Source organism: Loxodonta africana, chromosome 13 (assembly GCF_030014295.1).
Source record: "Loxodonta africana isolate mLoxAfr1 chromosome 13, mLoxAfr1.hap2, whole genome shotgun sequence".
NCBI lineage: Eukaryota > Metazoa > Chordata > Mammalia > Proboscidea > Elephantidae > Loxodonta > Loxodonta africana.
The window spans coordinates 72,573,021-72,588,120 of record NC_087354.1 but is presented as its reverse complement, the minus strand read 5'-3'; the positions used below and the strand labels follow the sequence as shown (position 1 = coordinate 72,588,120).

At 34.7% G+C, this 15,100-nt stretch overlaps 1 protein-coding gene across 5 annotated transcripts in view; it reads left to right on the top strand.

The window, feature by feature from the left end:
• Nucleotides 1–15,100, top strand: part of LRBA (LPS responsive beige-like anchor protein) — a 766,566-nt gene that overhangs the window by 411,839 nt on the left and 339,627 nt on the right. For 3 of the 5 annotated variants that reach the window (XM_064267558.1, XM_064267556.1, XM_064267559.1), the window contains one exon: nucleotides 12,025–12,185. In XM_064267558.1, coding sequence (XP_064123628.1) covers nucleotides 12,025–12,185 — 161 coding nt within the window. The remainder of the gene's footprint in view (nucleotides 1–12,024; nucleotides 12,186–15,100) is intronic. The other 2 variants (XM_010597205.3, XM_064267557.1) reach the window with 1 other exon arrangement.

Here is a 15,100-nt window from a genome sequence, read left to right as displayed (position 1 = left end):
ATGCACACTCATGTTCATTGCAGCATTATTCACAGTAGTAAAAAGATGGAAACAGCCTAAGTGTCCATCAGCTGATGAGTGGATAAATTGTGGTACATACATACAACGGAATACTACACGATGATAAAGAACAATGATGAATCCAAGAAACATCTCACAGCATAGACGGACCTAGAGGACATTAAAAACCAACCAAACCAAACCCGTTGCCGTTGAATTGATTCCGACTCGTAGTGACCATATAAGACAGAGTAGAACTGCCCCATAGAGTTTCCAAGGAGCACCTGGTGGATTTGAACTGCTGATCTTTTGGTTAGCGGCCATAGAACTTAACCACTACACCACCAGGGTTTCCTAGAGGACATTATGCTAAGTGAAATAAGTCAATCACAAAAGGACAAATATTGTATGAAACCACTATTATAAAATCATAAGAATAGGCTTTCACACAGAAAGAAATATTCTTTAGTGCTTACCAGGGATGGCAGAGAGAGGGAGGGGGAATAACTAGACAAAAATAGGCTTACACACAGAAAGAAACATTCTTTAATGGTTACCAGGGATGACGGTGGGGGGCGGTGGGGGAACACTAACTAGATAGTAGGCGTGCACTAATTCTGGTGAAAGGGAAGGCAATGTACCATGTGGAGGAAGTCAGCACGACATGACTGAGGCAGTGTAAGAAACTGAGAGGGATGCAAGAATAAAGGGCAACTAAGGTAAATACTATAACATATACAATTCTGCAACAATAGTAATAAACAGTAATTTGTGAGTAGATACATGGGTAGATATGCATGCTGAATGTGTGTGGGAGGACATATGGAAGTATACCTGCGTGCATATATAGGTATGGTTGTGGATATTTCTACATACATACCTGTAAGGGCTGCGTGTATATTCATATATATAATAGAGCACAAGGGGGCACAGTTGTTGAAACTTCTTAGATGTAATCAAATAGCTTGCAGGACCGAGCTACTTGAAGCCTAAGTACCCTAATCTCGGGGGACGTCTAGGTCAATTGGCATAACATAGTTCATAAAGATAATGTTCTACATCCTAGTTTGGTAAGTAGTGTCTGGGGTCATAAAAGTTTACAAGTGGCCATCTATATGATTACTGGTCTCTTCCCATCTGGAGCAAGGGAGAATAAGGAAAACTGAAGACTCAAAAAAGCAGTTAGTCCAAAGAACTAATGAGTCATAAACCACAGCCTCCTCTGACATGAGACCAGAAGAACTAGATGGTGCCCGACTACCACTACAGACTGCTCTGACCAGGGTCACAGTAGAGGGTTCCAGTTAGAATGGGCGAAAAATGTAGAACAAAACTCAGATTCATAAAAGAGACCAGGCGGATAGAGACTGGAGAAACCCCTGAGATTTTTGCCCTAAGACAACCTTCTAACATGGAGCTGCAGTTACTCCGGAAGTTACCTTTCAGTCAAATAGTAGACTGGCCTATAAAATAAACAGTAACACCAGTGCGGAATGTGTTCCTTAGCAAAATCCACTAAAAAGACCAAAAGGGCAGCATTTGCCTAAAAGCAATGATGAGAAGGTAAGGAAGGACAGGGAAACTGGATGAATGGAAACTGGGGACCCAGGGTGGAAATTGGGAGAGTTCTGATACTTTGAAGGGATAGCAACCAATGTCACGGAACAATTTGTGTATGAATTATGGAATGGAAAACTAACTTGCTGTGTAAACATTCACCTAAAGCACAATAAAATGTTCAAAAAAATAAAGCAACAGTCTTATAACTCCCTCCTCCTCATCTAATAGCCTCGACTCATAGAGACCCTATAGCACAGAGTAGAACTGCCCCATAGGGTTTCCAAGGAGCAGTTAGTGGATTTGGACTGCCGACCTTTTGGTTAGCAGCTGAACGCTTAACCATTGAATCACCAGGGCTCCATTTCCATTTTGGGAAATGCTAATACTGGGAAAAACTATGAATTTTATAATTGCTCTTTACTGGAATGTGCACTAATAGTTTTTCATGTAATGTATAAAATTGTGGGATCTTCCTATCTTATTCAAGTCTTTCACTTTATTAAACTTATAACAATACAATAAGCTGTCATAAAGAATGTGTTAATGAGCCCAATATGAACATCTTAGCCAGAGTAGCATGGAAAGATTTGGGTAATGGAAAGCCCTACATGGTGGGTCTAGCCCTGCGTTTTAGTAGCAGAATAACTTGCCTTCTCTTCCTCAATTCTTCGTCTGTTATGTGGGAACTATAATTTCTATTTTATGGTGTTATTTTTGAGGATTAAGTGAGATCACATATAAAATACTTAGTAGAGCATCTGGTACATTAAAAACAACCAGTAAATTCTAGTTCTCATCCCCCTTCGAGTCATTTAACAGAATATATTTCTCAGAAGAAGAGTGAGGCCCTGTCTTCCTGAGGCTTCAGATCGCTCTCTGCGTGTACGTTGTCTCGCCCTGTAGTAATTTATAAAAGCTCCTGATCCCTGTCATCGTCTTGTGGCCAGTAAACCTATCACCTGAAGACTGAAGAAAGTCTTTTAGTATAGTAAAAGCTTCCATTCTTTCATTTTACACATGGTTCAGTATAAATTGAAAACTTACAACGGGCATTCAATAAAGGGATTATATATATTGATTAAGGAGTTGGTAATGCTAAATACCCTTATTTTGAATTGACCAGCACTGAAGTAGAATATAAATATCTTAGAAGAGTATTTTGAATGTCAAGTGTAATTTATTATTAATTATTATCAATATAAGTTGTTTGGGTAGCACGGTAAATTTGGTTTCTTAATTAATCAGTTTTTAATAAAGCCTATATTATTTAATAAACCCCGGTAACATAGTGGTTACGTGCTATGGCTGCTAACCAAAAGGCGGCAGTTTGAATCCACGAGTCATTCCTTGGAAACCTTGTGGGGCAGTTCTACTCTGTCCTGTATGGTCGCTATGAGTCAGAATTGACTCGACGGCAATGGTTTTTTTTAATCTAATGAGGTCCATAAAAATCATTTTGATGTATCATCCTTACCCATCCCAGACATTCGCACCAGCCTACTCAGTTTCCTTAACCTGCCTTCTTTTGGTCTGATTCCAGGTTGGTGAGTAACCTGGTTTTAAACCTGTTTCTACCCTAGTTTTTGCCACACAGAAGCTGCCTTGCCGTGTACTTTCTTACCTGAATGTCTTCAGATGGAAGATTCTCTTTGACGGCTCCATTCTTCTGCCCATGCTGTTTCTTTTGCTTGTAACGCCTGTTCCTTTTGTCCAGCAAGTTCCTGCATATCAGTTTGTGTTTAAAAGTCATTTGTTCATTTTTTAACTGATTTTTTTTTTTTTTAATTAAGTTCCTGCTTTGTTCATGTTATGGTGTTTGATCAGCAAATTTAGATAGGCATAAACCCTTGTCCTCGTGGAACTTACAGGATAGATCCTCATCGAAACATTAATGAAATCTTCAAACCTTCCAGGCAGTGTTAATTAGTACTTTGGTCATATCTATTTATAATAGTATAATACCTATATCTATATATAAAAACAAACCTGTCACCATTGAGTCGATTCTGACTCTTAGCAACCCTATAGGACAGAGTAGGTCTGCCCCATAGGGTTTCCAAAGAGTGGCTGGTGAATTTGAACTGCTGACCTTTTGGTTAGCAGCCCTAGCTCTTAACCACTGCACCACCAGGGCTTCATATATCTGTACCTGTATCTTTATATATATATGTCTGTCTGTCTATCTAGCTATCCTCTCTATCTAATAGTACCCAACAAGTTGTGCTATGTAGTGAAAACCTAAAAGGCTTTGAAGTAATTAGCCTTTTGTTATTCACTACCGTGGTTAAGCCTCAGTTCCCTCATCCTTAAAATGGGAATGGCAATATTTAATCATGGCGGAGTTGTTGTGCGGCTTGGTGATAATGTATATAAAAAATCACAGCGTCTGGCATGTAGTAGCCTAATTAGCTGTTTTAAAGGTATATTATTTTTAATATTTAGGAAGTCCCTTATCCCACTGTACGATAAAAAGTTTTTAGGGTTAAAAAAAAATTTTTTTTTTTTTTTTTAAGGCCCGTGTAATTTATTTTTCTGTACCAAGCTCTGGTACATAGTTGACACTCAACAAATGTTTAGTGTTTTTTAATTAGATTTTTGGGGGGAAAATTTGTTAGATTTGTCTAAATAGTACAGCTACTGAGGTGAGTTTTAACGCCTTTAGTATCCAATAACATCATTTATTTTAATGTTTTGTTTTTTTCCTAGTTGTCTTTTGTTAGTTTTAACGGGTATTTCAATTAACACTAGATTTTTATTTTCTCATAATTTTGCTTACTCCCTGGTAAAAACGCTAAGTGAACAGAGACTAACAGCGGCCAGGAAAAGCTTGGGCTCATTTCTTAAATCGTTAACTTGTTTGCAAAATTATATTTTTCTGTAAAATGTCTTAAATAATAATTAACTAAATTAACTAAAGCTGGGTGTCCAGATGACCCTAAACAGCAAACAGAGAAATACATTGAATAGTACAGAAAATCATAATTACATAAAATATAATTTTATATTAAATGTGTTTAATATAATATTTACTTACTATAATATGATTTTATGTAACTTATATTAAATATTTATTTAATATAATTTGTATTTATTTACTATATTAAATATATATATTTTTAAGCATTTGATAAAGAATTCTACTTTAAAAAATGTTTTCTCTGCTGCAATCCAGACAATTGAACTTTTTTCCCCCCTTTTCATTAAGACAGTGTGAAGCATAGATCTCCGCACTTGATTTAGAGTTGAAACTTGGTAAACAGAGGTTTTAGTTAATATTCTTTCCATCTATCTGTGTGAAGGCACGATAGATTTCAGTTTGTGAGATAAAGCATTCTCTTATATTGTATGATACCCTATAGTATCTGAGTGTTATTTCACCAGGATTTATGTAGAAAGTGAAACCTTTCTAGAACTTAAGCATTTTTATCTTCTAGCTGACAGTGCACTGAAAACGTTTACTACCTTTTAGGATTTACCATTCATTTAAGTCGTAGCTAATGTCTAGCATAAATTTCTAATCTAAAACTATGGAAACAGAAGCTAGCTAGATATAGGAGTTAGAAAAACACATAACATAAAAATTTAAAAACAAAATATGAAGTGCAAATATTTTCTAGGATTTAAAACTTTTCTCTAGCCAGAAGAATTTATTACTGACTTCTGTTAAGGTCGTCAAGATTTATCAGGTATTGTCACAGGAAAGTGGTTAAGATGGAAAATGGGAAATTTTTCTAATATGATTGCCTCGTGACAGTTTTTCTTAGTATACTCACATTCTTTTATCAATGTAGAACCTACCTGCATTAGAATGACATTAAAACCAGCCTTGATAATGATCATGCATGTCTTACTAATTTGATACCAGGTGTCAACACATTTAGATTGTAGAATAATTGGGATAATGACATAGCTACCACTGATTTCAGCAATAAGTATTGTTCTGGAAACTGTTCTACTTTAACAGCACAGTATCCAGAAAGCAATCTACCTTTGTAAAGCAATTTGAACCTAATGACTTCAGTGAAATATTAATGTTTCTCTTTTTTACTTGATCTTTTTATTCTGCTCTTTGAATTTTGCCTGCTTTTTGACAACCTTACTTCTTCCTGGTCTGACCACCTTTTCCTTTATACAGCAGGGAAAAACTGACTATGTGACTGCTTTTGGTAGTCTTCTGAAGGACCTTATCCTATTCTCTACCCACAAGTTTAGATTTAACTTTGGGATAGAAAGAAAGGGGCCTAAGCATTGTGTAGGGAGGGAAAAAGATAGGGTGTTCCCGTAGCACTAGGGCTGTGGCATCGAGCAGTGCAGAATGAGTGCTGTGCAAGTTCAGGGAGCACCGTTCATACCCATTTTGATGTGAAAGGTATCCCTGGAGATGTGCAGTTTAATAGCTGTGTGATAGAGCCTGGTGGAGGCTTGGTGGTGCAACAGTTAAGTGCTTGGCTGCTAACTGAAAGGATGGCAATTTGAGCCCACTGAGAAGCTCTGAGGGAGAAAGTCCTGACAATCTGCTCTGGTAAAAACTAGGGCCAAGAAAAGCCTTTGGGGGCACTTCTGCTCTGTCACGTGGGATCACTATGAGTTGGAATGGACTTGATGGCACCCAACAATAGTCTTGCTCTTTCACACATACTCTTTTGAATTCTTTTAAATTTCATACCTGTCTTCATGAGATCAGGGAAAATATCTTAATATGTACTCTCGGCAGATGACACAAGGTAAACAGTCAATAATTATTATTAGAAAATATTTGAGGATTCTATCTGAATATTCATCCATTCATACTATGTTAATAGGCTAATTGGCTTGCCACATTTTCTTTGAGGAAACTAAACTTTTAAAAGCTCTTGTAATTTACATGTGAAAAATAATAATCAGATAGTTGAGCCATTCAACTATTAAAGGAAAAATGTGGATTATATTTTATTTACTGGTTCTCTGTTTTAATACTTCTACCACCTCCAAATAATTTTCATTAGGTACATTCTTATTCATTGGTTTTTCACTAATGAAATCACTAACCACAATGGGCCTAGGAAGGAGAATAAATAACCTGTCTATTGATGCTTGAATTATATTTGTGAGGTTTCAAAAATCTATTCTGTTCTTGTAGAACAGAAAATATATGTTCTATATGTTAAAATGGTATTGTTTTATATTCTTTATTATAGATTGTAGTCATGTTAAAGGTTTGTTTATACAAACACATAAAAATGAAGTTTTATTAAAAAGTAGATATATATGTATTCATCTATATAATAGAACACAAAGAGGGCAATTATGGAAACTTCTTAGATATATCCAAACACCTTGTGGGACTGAGTTACTAGACTTGAAGGCTAAGGGCCTTAGTCTTGGGGTATATCTAAGTCAATTAGCATAGCAGAGTTCATAAAGATAAGGTTCCACATCTTAGTTTGGTAAGTAGTGTCTGGGGTCTTTAAAGCTTGCCAGTGGCCATCTGAAAGAAATCTATTGGTCTTTTCCCGTCTGGAGCAAAGGAGAGTGAAGCAAGCCAAACACTCAAGGGAGCAGTTAGTCCAACAGTACTAATGGTTCACATGAACCACAGCCTCCTCTAGCCTGGTTTCAAAAGAACTAGGTGGTGCCCAGCTACTACTACCTACTGTCCTGATCAGGGGCACAATAGAAGGTCCTGGTACTATAAGGTCACTAGGAGTCGGAATCGACTTGAGGGCACTGGGTTTCTGGGTTTTGGGTTAGAATGGGTGAAAAATGTAGAACAAAACCCAAATTCGTTAAAAAAAAAAGACTTACTGGTCTGATAGAGAATGGAGGAACCTCTGAGGTTCCAGGTTCTCTTCTAACCTGGAACTGAAGCCCCTCCCTGAGGTCCTTTTAACCAAATAATAGATTGGCCTATAAAATAAACAATAACACCTGTGAGGAATGTGTTCCTGAGAACAATCAAGTATGGGAGATCAAACAGGCAACATTTGCCAAAAAGCAAAGATGAGAAAGCAAGGAGGGGCAGGGAATCTGGAAGGATGGAAATGGGGAAGGTGGGGTGGAAATGGGGAGTGCTGCCAATTTGCCAGGATAGCAACAAGTGTCACAGAAGAATTTGTGTATGAATTGTTGAATGGGAAAATAATTTACTGTGTAAACCTTCACCCAAAACACAGTTAAATGTTTTAAAAAATCAGTTAAAAACAACAACAACAAAAAACTAGAAATATAATCAGATGGGAGCCCTGGTGGTGCAGTGGTTAAGAATTAGACTGCTAACCAAAAGGCCAGCAGTTCGAACCCACCAGCGGCTCCCTGAAAACTCTACTGGGCAGTTCTCTGTCCTATAGGATCGTTACGGGTTGGAATCAACTCAACAGCAGTGAGTTTTGGGGTTGAGTATAATCAGATGACTTATGCTTATACTTAGAAAAAGTTAGGCCTCCGTAGTAATTTTAGTCTCAGGCTTTGAAATTAGGTAATAGAATTAAAAAAAAAAAAGGAGGTAAAGTCAGAACATTAATTGCCATCTACAACTTTTCAAAGACCTCTGTATCCCTATTAAGTCAAAGATCTTGGTACTTGAAGACAGTGCCCTAAGAGGGGACCTACGTACAGCACCTTTGTAGAGAAGGCTTACTGTCTTTTGCAGTAAATAGTAAACATTTCCAGATCTTATAGAATCTAGGCTCACAGCCTTAGTTTGATTCGTTTTTGGATCTTAGTTTTCATTAATTAGTGGAAAGCAATAGGGATGTAGTTCGTGAAAGTTTTAATATAAGTTTTTGGGTAGATATAGATATATATAAAAAAAAAAAATTTTTTTTTTTTATAGATATATATAGAGGTATAGGTATATAGTGATGAGGGATATGTGTTTCTAAAGTCTCAGAATAAGTGTTTTCCAAAAAAAAAAAGAATGAATGATTTCCCAACTTATCCATACTTGTATTTGGTCAACAATTTGTTTCTGAATACTTGAAGTCTTTTCAACCTTTCTGACCATACAGCAATGATAACTAAAAAAACGAACAAATAACCTTTTTAGTTAATTAATAGCCTTATGGGAAGAGTTGGATCAAGAAATTTGACAATTTCTTATTCTCCTGCCCCTAGAAGGGGCTTTGTGGGAACCCCGTTGCTGTCGAGTGGATCCTGACTCACAGCAACCCTGTATTTTTGGGAAGAAGGGAGCAATGACTCCTAAACAAGAGTAAAATCTTTAAGTGGATGATCAAAACTTGCAGTAAGTTGATGATCAAAGCTTAACGCGTGCCCCTTTACAGTACTGTTTTAAAATAACAAAGTGTGTCTCATTTTTTTGGTAGTAGTGCTTTATTGGAAATACATGTTGTTGGAGGGGAGTGGGGTTAGGGGGGTGAAACATTAGATTTTTAGGTCCTGATCTGTTACTATGTAAATTATTTTAAAACCTGCTGGTAATTACCCTGATCTAAATGTGACTTTTTCCCCAAAGAATGTGCATTACACTCAAGACCAGAAATGGGACGATAAATGCTATTTTTTCAAATGAGAGCAATAACTCTTTGATTATTAGTAAGCTCCTTGAGGGCTTTGTATCCTATGTCACCTAGAGGAGTGATTTATACACCTGGAGCAGTGATTTAGATAGACTCTCAAAAAATTGTATTGAAATTGTTGGCCTGTCTATAAATAGATTTTTATAATCTATTCTAGATCTGAGATCTGAAATAAGTGAGTTTTGCTTTTCCTTCTGACTATATTAAATCATTATAATAGGAGATAGACTTGTGTTGAGAAGATAGTCTCTACGTGATACAGCTTAAGGATATTGTAAAAATAGTCATGCTGAGATATACAGTTCTTTATTTGGGTTGTGTCCTAAGTATTTTTTTATTTTTGGTAGAATGTTTATAGTAGAAGACAGAAATGCATAGTTGGGGTAAGTGAAAATTTGTCTTAAAGTGTTCTTCACTATGTGAACAAATGATCATTTCCTGGTGAATTGGTGTTTCTCTGTCAGCCATATGTCACCATTTTGACCAATTTTGTTGTTGTTGTTGTTAGTGTCAAAGAGTATGAAAATAAGTGTTAAGTTTTACATCCTCCAAATTTTAGTCATTACTCTTAGAAATACTGTTTTTTTGTTACTTGATAATTTGTGACTGATTTTGTAACTCCTCTAGTTTTCTTATTGCATGAGAAAATAATTGGGCATGTGCTTTAATAGCCATTGAGTTTGACTTCACTGTTGTGCTTATACTGGAATCTGTTCTTACCTAATTTAGTAATAATTTTATCATAGCAGTTTAACATCTCTTATAATTTTAATTGTTATCAAGAAGAATGACATCATTTAATTTGACTCAAAATGCAGAAGGATGGATGAATGACAAATTAATAATTTACCACCTTTGCATAATACTAAAGCATAGACTATTAGAAGGATTGATGGCAGAAAAGGTTAACAAATTTTAGCAGCTTTCATTAGCTTTACATCGTCATATGTTTGTGGTGCTGACTGAAATAGGCTTTGTAGGAGATCTCAGTCTAGGGAACTAATTACTTGTGCCGATTGCTGCACTGATGAATAGACCTTCATTGTATCATTCCCCTGAAGACGAGGAGCAGCCTGTGATTCACGACTGCATCCTGGCTGATATTTGATAATAATTTTAACAGATAAATGTAGGTAGGCAGAATGATAAAGTGCCTATCCAAGCTCCACGACTATCAAAGCCATACACATAGCCATCTGTGTACCGCCTTTTCGTCTCTGGAACAATCACCTAAAGAGAATTTTCATGAGCTCAAATGACTGTTGTCTTTGGCCTGTATGTGTATACTGTGGGTATTTTTAATTTATTTTTATATGGTACCTTAGTATTGGTGTTTATTTAAAATCTAGACAATAAAATAATGAAAAATAGCATAAAAGAGCCTTTTAATTTTTCTTTTTGAGAACTACAGCTCTTACACTATTCTTCCATTTTGATTATATTATATCTCCTCCTCCTCGTGTGTGATCAACATCAACAAAGGAAATCTTTGATGTTCTTATTTTCTCTCCAACACTCTCAGAAAAGAGCATTGGGTTTCTATGGCTTTTTTAAAAATTTTCTTTGAATAATATGTTATTTGTTGCCTATGCTTTTATTAACCCGAGACGTTTTTTAATTAGCAAAAGTACTTATTTACAAATTGATTTTGAGTCTTTAAAGATATCTTTAAAACATCAAAATAAGAGTAACTTTTACTTGTATATTTTGGAACTGTCACTTGGTCAAAAATATTAATTTGTCAGAGCTGACAGGTACACAATTTTATTAGCTCATGAAATACAAGATTTTATTTTGTATTAGTCGTTCCTGTAGAAGTTTTGATTATGAATAAAATTTTTATTTCATTATTGAAACTTACGGGTTTTCATGTGTATTTTTTAGTGAATAAAAAATATTCTATAGAGATTTTTTCCTTACTGTAATTGAAAAAAATCTTCATACTAGTATTTTCCCTGTAAAATATTTTCTAGCATGCTAGATGATGATTAGCCAACAGGAGAAAAAGTTGACATTTATATATTGCCACATGAAAGATCTATGTAATTGGGGAAAATATAGTAGAATTTAAATTGAGTGAACCCTTTTTTTAAAAATACATTTCCAAAAGTATGCTTTCGATATAGCATAGCAATTATTGCACATCATATAGCATGTAGTTTTTAATTAAATATAAAAACAGACTACATAAAACAGAAATCCAATCTGATTTGCTTGAAAATAGATTGCTATTTCACTCTACAGGAATGGTTTATTTAAAAACAGTAAATGGAAAAGAAATGCATTTTCTTGTGTTGTTCTAAGCCTCAGGGGCTAAATGTAATGAATATTTTAAGAGATTATTTTAATTAAATTCCTGCACATCTAAACAGAGTAATATTTTATTATCACATACATAACCATGTAACTGAGATATTCATTAAAGTTAACACTTTCTGGACCAAGAATTCATGGTATGATTTACTGACCTTGTGCAAAAAGGCACAAATTAGGAAGAAAAATGAAGGGGGACAGACTTTGATTAATATAGGTAATGCTATACCATATTTATAATAGCCTTTTCCCTATTCTGGTTTATAAATGCAGCCACAGAGAAAGGTGCCCTGCTGAGGCTGAAATGAGGCTGAAATCAGAGCACATGCCACTAGAGTGTGGGGAAACTGATCACACTGTCAGCAATTCATTTCAAAATGATGTATTTAGTGCTCATTTCACCTTCCAAGAAAAAGGGAAAGGAGTTCCTTAGACTAGAAGGTGATATTGTTATTTTCAAGGACATACCTAAGTTAAAGATTGCAAAAACGGGGAGTGTGAAGTGGAGGGAGAATTAAGAGGAAGGGGAAGGGAAAAAAAGGCAGTGCAAACAAGGAGAGCTTTATGCAGAAAATCAGTGCTACCACGCTGTTTGATAATTGCTAACATATGTGGCTTCTCTGTTTCATTGTAGTCGTCCTCGTGAGTTCTGGCGCCTTGACTACTGGGAAGATGACTTGCGGCGCCGGCGACGATTTGTGCGTAACCCTCTAGGATCGACACATCCTGAAGCGACACTAAAAACAGCCGTGGAGCATGGTCAGTGTATAAACCACTCCTTGCCAATAGCAGCAGGTACAGTGCGATGTCATGAAGAGCAGAACTTATTACAAGGCACTGTAAAATGCCCAACACTGTATTTCATGGTTATTCATCCCAGAAAGAGGAGTGAAATTTTGTATAGTTAGTGTAGGGTCCGTAATCTTATGGTGTAAAGTGTATTTATTTATTTTTTATGTCACACGTGCCAAACTTACCACAGACCCTTTGTTTCAGAGTAGGAGGAAAAAATATTTCTCCTTTTAAGTGACAAATTCAGCTTTGAGAAGATTATCCTAGGAAGACTACCTTATCTGTGAATATCAGAAAGACAGCATTTACAAACCAAATAGGTTTCTAGGTTCTGTCATGTGTGTCTGGTTTTCCCCCACCATGGTATTTTAGCATGAGATTATGAAGTGGGAGAGATGGTAATAAATGTCCACGTGCCTAGACACTTCCTCAGCCTTGATTTGTAGATGGTTGTGATAGATGACTCTCAGAAAAAGAGAATGGACATTATTTTCATATGTTCCTGTTCTGCATCATCTTATTATCAGACCTCAACAAAACGTTTTTCCTTTTTTGATATAATGCATACCACTATGATGCGCTTTTCGTAGAAGTCTGATAAGCAAACGGGAAAAACTGAATAGGTCCACTGATTAGTCCTTTGGATTTGCTAGTGTACTTTCTTTGATCGTGGACTTTCATTTATTATTTTATGATTTTTGAAAGCCAATTAAGATATATATACTGATTAAGGGGGGGAAAGGCCCTCCCAATTTGAAAATTATTTGGATTTTATAGAGTATAAATTGGTTATTTTTTAATAAGGTAGGAAATAGTTTTCATTTCCCTTTTTTCTGGATATTAGTTTAAATATGCAGGAGTTTACAGTTAAATTATAATATACAGTATACAAAATAAATGTTAAACACATTTAATGAGGATATTAAGAATTTAGATTAAAATCTGTAATCTTAGGTTTGGCCTCAGTCAGGCAGCTTAACCTCTTGCACTCAGCCTTAAAGAGCCATTTCTGGGAGAAAATGTCCACAATATGTCATCAGATATAACACCAAATGTGACATCAGTCCTTTAAAATAAATGACCATACAGAGAATAGTCAATAACAAAGTGATCTGAAAGCAATAATAGTCCCAGGGCCCTACATCTTCAGCTACAGGAGGTGGAGAAGGAGAAATAAGATGTAGAATTAATTAGGCCACTTTTGCTTTTAGGCTTCGAATTCATTCTGCGTGATGCCGCTGTAGTATAGATTTCAGAGTTATGTATTTTTTTCTTCACTTGTTTTCTTTTTGGTTAATGATCCTTAACCTTAAAAAGTCAGTCTTGCATTTGTATCCTTTTAAGCCAAATGGATGTTACCATGTGTACTTAAAATTTGAAATTTAATAATTAAACTTTATTTTCTAAATTATCATTTAACAGCAACTTTGTTTTTTTCTGAGGTCTATAAAAATATATTTTTATAAACATTTTTCCTTTTATATCTGAAAAGGGAGGACTGGTGTTCTAAAATCACACATAGGCAAACTGTTAATCCTTTATGTGGGAGATAACGTTAGTAACTGAATTTAAAATTTGTGGTGTAAATTTAATATAACTTCTCAAAATACATCCTTATCAAAACCAGCAAATTTAATCATTTTGGGGAATTGTGGGAGTCTTCATAATGAACAGATTATAATTTTATTATTGTTGAATGTTACCTTTTAAAATATTGTGTCAGTTTTTTAATGTTAAGAGTCTGGATTGGTGTTGGATAAAAAAGATATTTATTAGCATTACTTACTGTATTTTAAGACTTTTAAAATCCTATATAGAAGCAGATTTCAGCCTAATTAGTCCCAACAGTAGCTGAGGAGTTAATATATTAGTTATCTATGTTTATTATGCATTTTTAAATCGAGAGAGTGAGAGAAACAAACATTTCTATGTGATTTCATATTTGATAATTTTTACACTAATCTTACAATGAGTAATATTTAAACAAATTATAAAAATTAAAAACAACTTATATCTGAAATGTATTTTTTAAAAAACTAACCAAATATGTAGGAGATGCTTCGAAGTCTTACTATTAAGGAAATATGTCATCTTTAATGTAACATTTTTTGAAAAAAGACATGCTTTAATTTATATATATTTGTATACACACAAATATATTTTATTTGAAAAATATTTGTAAATATTTTATTTGAAAAAAGTAAGGAAATATTAGATAATTTCAGAACTCAACACATAGATTGTACTGTGGTACTGTTTGATGTCAGCATGATTTATGGTAATATATTCTATAAGCAAAAAGCTTAGTTTTTAAATGTTTTCTTAAATGAAGTATTTTGTAGTTGAAATATTCAATTCTAATTCTCTGATAATTTTTAAATTTCCTCTTTAAATACTTTTTTGAACATTAAGAAAGCTAATCAGAATAAACTTAGAATCATGTATGTACAACAAAATAATATGATCAAAAAGTAGTCGAAATTGCAGAATTTAACGTAGGTAGATACTATATTTCATTGTTGAATTCAAATATTTAAAATAGATATTACTCAGGAGAGTGTGCCAGTTTTATATTGTTTTACCACTTCGTCTCACTTTTATTTATAATTGATTTATCTAAGGAGACAGGGCATTTTAAAAATGCAAACTTTCGGAACATCATAAACTATATTATCATTATCAAAGGAAGACATCTAAATAGAAGTGCAGTTGGAGATTAGTTATGTATTTTAGTAGCAAGAGCCATCTTTTTTATAGATTGATTTGATTTGAAGGAAAGCCTCTGGTGTAAAGGTGGCAGAGTAAATACCTGAAGAGTGATGTTCTCTGTTCAGGCGATCAATACCAGCCCCATGACTCTACTTCTGGCTACCTTCTAGTTAAAAACAAATTTTTTAATTCTGACAATTTAATTGCCC